This window comes from Phaethon lepturus, unplaced genomic scaffold (genome assembly GCF_000687285.1).
Source record: "Phaethon lepturus isolate BGI_N335 unplaced genomic scaffold, ASM68728v1 scaffold20167, whole genome shotgun sequence".
Classification (NCBI taxonomy): Eukaryota; Metazoa; Chordata; class Aves; order Phaethontiformes; family Phaethontidae; genus Phaethon; species Phaethon lepturus.
This window is the reverse complement of record NW_010552757.1, coordinates 402-9,173: the sequence shown is the minus strand read 5'-3', so window position 1 is coordinate 9,173 and position 8,772 is coordinate 402. Positions and strand designations below refer to the sequence as shown.

Sequence of the window (8,772 nt, the reverse complement as noted above, 5' to 3'; positions counted from 1 at the left end):
CCCATCTGGGCATTCTGGGCAAAACACTAACCAGCTCATATTTAGCTGCCTCCTCTTCCTTCATTTAATGCTGAAATACAACATTGTGATATCCGGTACCATCATTCATCTTCTGCTTTTCTGAGCCCTTCAAATTTGCATTTTCAAACTATTCTAGCTATCATGACCTTCCTTTTAGTAAATGGGAAATATGAAATCAGCCCACGGTTGCATGATTCCAGGAACTTGCAGGAGAAGCCCGGTCTGGAAACACACAATAGAGCCAGAGCACAGGCATGTGCCCAGCAGCCAGGAAGGATCCCTGGGTGTGGATCAAAAGCAGAGACCCAGCGTTGCAATGAAGAACACAGAGACTTGGAGTCAGGACTGTAGGACTGTCCCACTGTATTTTTTCCCACATCTGGTCAATCAAATTTTTGAGGAATCTGTGAAATTCAGCTAGTTGGGAAAAGCTCTTGAAAGTTTAGTATGGAAGGAAAACCAGTAGTTTTTCGGAGCCATATACCCCCCATCTATTTATGGATACATACGTGTGTTATGGCTTATTATTCTATATTACTAGACTGAATGTATCATAGTTAATCAGATTTTGGCAGCTGTTTGAGCAGCACATAGAGTGTCCCAGTGCACAGAGCACATTCAAAGGCAATGTTAACACCAGTGCAAATCACATCTCTATGCCGTCTGAAGTAAAGACTCCCAGAATAGGTACTATAAACAGCAGTTCCACAGTGGCTTTGTCTAATAAAAACCCTCTCTTGCGTTTACTAGACCCCTAAGTCTGTTGCCATTATAAACAATGGGAACTTTGGTACTCTTTGGACGGGGTGAAGGACTGGAGGTCGGAGCGGCTGTTGAGGATGTAAGCTGTCAATCTTGCAGATATTCATAGCGCTTTTTCCACGCAGCTGTGAGCGCTGCTGCTCTCAGGCAAGTGAGCCTGAATTCAGAAAATGCGATACAGCCGGCGGCAAGCAGACGTTCTCTACGGGTGAGGTCAGCCTGGATACTTATTGTCTGTGGATGGAGGGTATTTTTAATAGCTGAAACCATGCACCTTGCATAGTTACAGGCTTTTTCTATACAAGTACTACAGGTTGTGGAGGACATTTACTCAAAAGTGCATGTCTTCCCGCTGCGTGCCGCAGAGCACCTCTAATGCTCACGAAAAGGGGATGGCGCATGTCACTGCTCGGTCAAGGCTCGATAGCAGGTGTTGAATGAGAGCTGAGATTTTTTTATGTGTCCACTGGAGGAGGTGTTCAAAAATACTTCTACAGAAAGTCAGATAAAAATGCTTCTGCATCAGAGGACTGAGCTCTGGGACAGCTTTACATTTGAAGTGGGGCGTGTCAGTAGTCAGGATTAGCTTTAAGATGAAGCTTGATAATTTAATAACGGGATTATATAGCAGGGTCTTTTGCACTAGACAAGAACTTGACCCAGCAAGCAAAGGGTCTCCTCTAGTCCCACGTCCTATCTCCCATGGGAGCTGCTGAATATCAGTTTGATCCTGTTTCCCCAAACCTTTCTCAAGGAGAGACTTATGCTCGGCAATATCCAGCCTTTCCTGACTGCCACCTATATGAAGGAAGAGTCATGGGTCTGAGCTTGGCTTTCTGGTAACTGCTGAGCTGGGGGCTGAGGGTTTTGTACTCCTTCCCAGGAAGGCGCAGCTTGCTGGGCCTCTCCTGGTGGCAGTGCTGGTCTGAGGTCACGGTTCCTCACCCCTGTTTGGTCCTGCCCCATCTCAGCCCTGTGCTGTACTTGCTCCATAATGCAGATCAACCACTTGATAATACACCAAATTGCCCTGCCTTGCTTTGCCTTCCCTTACTTTGTAAAGCTTGCAGGAGTAGAAACCCCCTAAGCTAACACTGCCACAGAGGACAAAAAATACAGCGATTATATCCTTGGGCAGAGGAACCAAACAGAAACTCTTAGAGCTACCAGCATGGTAGCTGGCCAAGCAACACATCCCACTGCTGACAGCAAGACACAGATTTACACCCTCCCACGCAATGACTTGTGAGAGCTCCAAGGAAAACAGAGATAACTTAAAAATGAACAAACACGTTAATTCTTCAGTCAGTCTGCCCACAGCAACCAACTCCAAATGTCAAGCGATGGTACAGACTCCCTGTGACAGGCCTTTGCAAGGAGGGACTGGAAGCTCGGGCTTCCCACCTTCCTGGAGCCAGTGTGATAGTACACGTTTTACAGACCGTACAGCTTCAGCCGTGCTGGTTAGTCCTGTTGCCACGAATCACGTGCAACACATTTTCCTTTCTGCTGTTTAAAACTTTGATTCCCTTTCAGTTCTGCCAAAAAAACCCCCACGATCTAAATGCCAGCATTTTTTTCAGCCTTAGACCTAATTTTCCAATATTTTAGCATTCTGCCTGTTGATAGACTATTAGGCTAGAGTTAAAGGCAACTTTTATGGGATTTTTTAAATGGAAAACTGCACTTACATTGCATAATAGGGATTAAACTGGCCTTGCTTGGTGGGCCTGAATTGGTGTGCTCCATCAAGGGTCAGTTCTGTTCTCATTTTTTGCATTGGCACTGTCACGGAATCACACAGAGTCACAGAAGTTAAGGTTGGAAAAAACCTTTGAGATCATCAAGTCCAACCGTCAACCTAGTCAGGCTTCTGCCAAAATCTGATTCTGTTCTATTGAGAGTGTCCCTGGGCTGAGGAACCACGGTCACAGAGGCACACAGGTGGAGGAGACACAGCTGCCTCTGGGTTTGGACACAGCAGGACAAACCATACCTTGCCTTCCCCCTCCTTCACCGCCAGCATCAGGTCGTCCTTGATCTGCTTCTTGCAGTGCTCACAGGCGCAGTCGAAGTAATATTGCTTCTTCAGCTGCTTCCGCCGCTCCTCACTCACATTAAGGAAATCCACGTAGGAAACCGTCAGCTCGTCCCCTGGAGAAATCTTGCTCAGTGCCCGCAGCTCGATCCTGGGTGCAAAGGAGACGAGATGTGGACTTGGAGAAGCAGCAGAAGCAAAGGTGCAGCCATAGAGCCATCAGGGAAAAGTCCTGCGACCTGCCCCTGCCTTGTGGAGGTGAGCCCTTGCCCTAAGGTACTGCTTCAGCTCTTCAGGGAGGCAATGCAGAGATGGGCAGCAGTCCGGTTCACTGCACACAGAGTAAAAACACGGTCACACAGCTTTCTCCTGCCCTCTGCAAGTCCCTGGCAGGGATACGTAAGGGTCTGAGCTATAAACAGATGACGGCTCCATTACTTTATCTGCGTGGGGGTTGAACCTAGACATAAACTTTTATTATGTTGCAGGAGATCTTGCCACAAGAAAACCCTGAGATCAGAAATACCGAAAAACCCTTGCAAAATGCTGAGTTTGGACTTCAGGTCTTTTTTTAAGTACTGTTTTGCACGCTACCCATACACGCCTGGCTAGACTCCCAGATCCTGAGCTGTGCTGCTTTTGGTATCGTTTTCACTCTGAAAAGTTATGACAAATTCCCTCTGGGTGCTGGGTAAGAGATGCCCTCACCCTGTTCATGCATCTCTACATAAAGGCTTAGAAACAATTCTCTGGAAATAGTCAATTTTTTAATAGCTCATTTGATCCGATGCCTATTGCTAATAGAAACCACAATTTAATTGCCAGTCTCTGTTACTACACCAAAATCCACGGCAAGCCCTTGATGACAGGCTTTAGGAAAACCAAACCTTTGCACCTGCCTTTCTCTCACATCGTTCCCTGCAAAAGGTCTTAAATAATGTGGACACTCAAAACTATTCCCTTGCTGTTTCACTCTATATGCTAAATCCTCCAGTTACTCTGGGCCATCTCTCAGTTGCAGGGGCTGGACAGGCACAACTGGCTGAAGAATTTGGCCAGAACAGTAAAAAGCTCCCTCAAATACCAATTGCAAGGTGGTGCTTCTGTATCCAGCTACCCCCCCATCCACTAGTGACTCTACCCATGGTTAGAAATAATTCACTGCACTTGTGACCGGTGACCTTGGGCTCTCTGCTCAGACCAGTTAGTTGGTTAAACATATTTTTGCAGGTAGGCATACTTACGGGTTATCAAAATGAAGCCAGTCCCATGGTCTGAGCTCCCACCCTATCGTTGCGCTACAGTGTGGTACATCAGTCCTGGGACTCCTTCACCATGGGCAGCGTGCCTTGATCATCCTCCTGCTGAGCTCAGCACCGTGTTTGATGTACACGCCTGCTACAAGATGGACCTGGGGGGCACCTGCTGGCTCCCACCTGAACGTGAAGTGCTTTAGATGGGACCCAGTGAAGGTCTCACCAAAGGCATAGGTGGCATAGGACTCAAAGGTCTCACCAGGTGCATTAAAAGCACGTCTTTTATGGAGGACATGACTTTTTCTGTGCAATCATATTTCTGCAAAGGGATTGTAATTCTCCTGTAATTCCCTTTTAATTCCTTTGTAATTCCCATTACAAGCTCTCAGCACCAAGGACATTAGCTCTGAGCCTTTCAGCTGTGCTAAAGCTGCTGTGAAAACTACTCTCTGAGGCTGGTCTTGACCTTGTCTGGGTGTTAGATCATGTCAACAGCACATTTCATACAAAATTTATCACTGAACATGCCATCGTCATGAAGGGCAGCTATTAGTCGCAACCACAGGTAAATGCCAGCCAGAGAAAGGTGCAACCTGCTGCTCCAGGAGAAAGTGCACGAAAAAGAGCGATTCCCATCGGAAAGGTTTACACATACAAACATTCCTGTTCACACTTAATGGGATCCTCGTTAAAGTGAGTCATGCAACCAGAGAAGCAAAATCAAGCCTCTGACTTTTATGATGCCCCTGATAGCCTAAGCACCGTAGGTATATTTTAAGCAGCCGTCCCTTGTGTGGACGGGACTGATAGCATTTGGAATAAGCCTGGAAACACATGGCATATTTTAAATGCTATAGTTAAAGAGACACTGTCAGCCAGGAGCACCCCACCAAGCTTGCCCCGTGCTCTTTCCCCAGTGTCTGCCCCAAGCACCTTGAAAGACACATGCACAGGCACAGAGAGTGCCCGATAGCTCAAAACTCAAATTGCCCCAAAATAGCAACTCTAACCAGAAGGGAAGCTCATTTCTCCCTTTTTATGGTCCTATCTATAATGCACCAAGTAAGCACCAACGGTGAAGAAGAAGAGCACTTCAAAAGCATTTCCCGTCTTATTTGAGGAAATTGCATGTTTGGTTGAAATGTAAAATTTTAAAGACAACAGTGTCCCTTTAACAGGACTAACTGTGATATACCAAGTGCCGTGAGCTAAGCAGAGAACTTTTTTTTTTGCATATATATTCATGATTTCTTTAGTTTGGATCAGGTAACAGTGGCATCATTAAAAGGTAAAACATTAATCAGGTATTATGATAAAAAAGGATAAAACCTACATCTCATGGTACTACTGTAGGCAACGCATTCAAAGGGCACCGTTTGCTGCAAACGAAACGTGGACTATTTAGTATGTCAGTAATGCAATCATTTCTCATCTCCTAATACGCAAGGTTTTATTTTGGGCTGTACAAAATTAGCGAGACCTTGTTCTGACTTTCATGATCTTGCCGTAGTCAGGGGAGGAGAAATGAGAAGTGGAGAGGGGAAATACTGACAGGGAGGAAGCCAAGGGAGAGGGTGGGAAGGCAGGGAGGGAATTTGCCATGGGGGAGACAGTCACAGTATTACCACTATCATTTTAATTTACTACAAAATGCAGAGTTAAGTGAGGTTTGGGTTTAGTGGGTCTTTACATGGGGGAGGAGTAGAAGTTCAGAAAATGGGGAAAGTGAAATTTTCTGCAAACAGAGGGAGCCCGTCGGGCTATTTGCAGCTTTTCCATTAACATGGGGCATGAGGGGCACAGGGCAAGGGGAAGGACGATGCTTTCAAGACCGACCCACCTCATCTGTGTGTGGAACATTGATCTTACAGCCTCATGACTGAAAGACAAAACAAACATCTGCAGTTTACACAGGTACAAGTACAACGAAAAAAACAGGGTACACAGCATGGGGCATCAGGACATCATCCTGACGGGGGGCAAGGGGGTTCCCGGCCCCTGGCTCATGTCTCACTGCATATAGAGCTTCACATTTGCTATGCAGCTGCCATAACTGAGTTGCCCATCACTGGGCTGTAGAGGATTTGGTGGAGAACTGTCCTGGCACTGTGATTTTAGGAGTGCTCTCAGCCAGGGGGTGAACAAAACCCATTTCTGATGTTTGGCAGGTGCAGTGGGGCTAGTTCTCCTGCACAGAAATGTCTCCACTGACATCAGTAGTCGTGCTCTCTGAAACACAATTTGAAATGGAAATCAGACTGGGAGATCAGCAACAAGGACTGTGCTCTGTGTGATGAGTTTAGTGGGTCCTCAAATCCGGAATTGTGCCTTGAGTGCTGATGAAGAGCTCGCTTCCCACAACAGGGACTTATCATCAGGTTTCCACAGAAAGACAAGAAACCTTCATAATTTACCTGGCCAATAACCAGATGGTCGAGTTTATAAAAAGTCAGTAACAGGATACATGAGGGAACTTCGACAAGCTGCCAGGCAAAAAAAATTCCATTCCTCTACTTACCGCCCAGAAACTCAGACTTCAGGGTTGGTATCACTGCTAGTTACCTCCTCCACTTCCCAGACTGGTTGGAGAGGCTCTTCATCATCCCGTTATGGATCTGATCCAGGGCAATTGGCTATCTGAGTTTGGATCAGACCCTCTTTCCCATGAAGGTAATCATTCTAATGCAGTTTTGGTTTCTCTTTGCTCGTTTACCAGCTGCTTGATAAACACTGGCATAGTTTTATCAGGTAAAACCAGCAGTGAGAACTGGAGTGCACAAGCAATGTGTTAGTTAAAGAAGAGGAGGCTGGGGGGTTAAATTATAGCACTAACTTTTGGCAAACAGGGGAATTTGTAAAATCTTAAGACCAAGTGGAAAATTTGGATGAAATACTGTAGCTGTGCAGCTTTTGGCAAGCAGTTTCCCACAGTTAATGTCTTGCACACGATGCAACTTGCTGGATCAGCAGCAGTTTATACCTGTTCTGGCTTGGGAGGAAGCTGGGAAGAGCAGAGCATCCCCCCCCGCAGGCTTCCCCAAATGCTGAGCACAGCAGCCTCCACTCTCAGCTCTGCTGAAACATCCCTGCATTTCCCACTTCATCTCTTCCCATCTCACATGTCCCACAGAAGTTGTCTTAGAGGACTTGGGTGGGAATGGGGAATGCAGCTTAGGGCATCCTGCACTCGCACGTGACTCGGTTTGCAGATAACAGTCACAATTGTCATGAAGATCCCATTGCTAAAGGGTTAATCAGTGATTAACAGAGATGGTACACTCTCACAAAGATGAGGATTGTGTTAGGAATGGTTATAAACACATCAGAAGATACACAGCTGATTGCAAGCTTGCAAGTCCAAGAACTCTTAGACTGTGGACTCGGCATGATCTTTAATAATTCATTAACCATAATTGTTCCTTAACTATTTATAAATAAAGCCTCAATATAAAGGGTGAGCTAGGCAGCTACTTAGTACTTTATCTGCCTATTTTGAGTCTGGTTTCAAAACTCACAGAAACCAGGGAAAAAATCTTTGCTGGTTCACTGGATTTAGGGTCAAACCTTGTGTATGTGTTTAGTGCATCAGACAAGAATTTTTAAAATAATGAGAGAGAAAACAACTCCTCTTTAGAAAGAAAATCATGATCTTTTTTTTTTTCTGAGCTAGAAAAGGAAACAAGAATGAATAGATTTTCTGTGGCAGAAATCTGACACTGTAGGGTCAGCAGAGTCTGCTGAGCTGCCAGTTAGGATGCATCCCCGCTGTGCCTAAGGAAAGAAATATCCACTCACTTGCCGTTGTTGAAGATGACAGTACAATTGGGCCAGCAGTCATGGTTAGCCTGGCAGAGATTGGGGAAGACTCCCACACCAACAGCCTGCAGTCCTCTTTGGTCACTGAGGGTAAAGCCGTTGCAACTGATCTAGTCCCAAAACATAGGCAGGAAGAAGCATTAGAGGAGAAAAAGTTAACTCAGCTACATTCAGGATCTCTCCATTCCCACTGATGCTTTAGAAGAGGTGTATCTCTAGCATCACATCTCCAAACTTTAAGGAGAAAGGTGGAGTGCCTATGAGATTATTGCAGAAGGTAACTGTAGAAACATCCTTAGTTGGGATAAAACATCAGAAGAGAAGTGACGCAGGACTTGAAGCAGATGGACCAACTCAGAGCAGAGCTCCGCAGAATATTTGCTGTTAATATTTACTTGGGATGTTCAAGATAAATTTGGTTTGACCATGCATTGGTTTCCTTATATTTGCTTCCTGCAAATAATACAGAAAAAGGTCACAGGAAAATGAATTTGAGGCAATTCAAGCAGAGCATTGGCAGAAAGCAAAGTTCACACTTATTAAAACAGGTATCAGTTAGAAATTAACCTTGAGAACTACATTCAACATGGTCACATTTACTGGGAGACCCACAGAGATTATAAAAACCAATTACTACTGTTTGTTATGAGTCCCAGACAAGTTTCAGAATGACTACTTTTGGGTGACATATGTACCAAGAATAAATTATCACACTTTTCTATATTGTACATTATTATCACACATGAGCAGAACAGTTTTCAGCTGCAAACAAAAACAAAGGAAGCATTTGCAAGGAGAAAATGCCATAGGATATACCAAACTAAGCAATTAACTCAGTTGCTAATTATTTTAGTCTGTTAATAGTTTTATTTCCTTTCT

General features: G+C 45.0%; 1 protein-coding gene across 1 annotated transcript in view; it reads right to left on the bottom strand.

Moving 5' to 3' along the window:
- SMYD1 (SET and MYND domain containing 1) overlaps window positions 1-8,003 on the bottom strand; it is a gene marked incomplete at its 5' end in the record, with an annotated part of 13,422 nt that extends 5,419 nt beyond the window's left edge. The window contains 3 exons of the mRNA XM_010291327.1: window positions 2,780-2,972; window positions 5,918-5,956; window positions 7,873-8,003. Of these exons, the coding sequence (XP_010289629.1) occupies window positions 2,780-2,972; window positions 5,918-5,956; window positions 7,873-8,003 (363 nt within the window). The remainder of the gene's footprint in view (window positions 1-2,779; window positions 2,973-5,917; window positions 5,957-7,872) is intronic.
- Window positions 8,004-8,772: the final 769 nt, after the last annotated feature.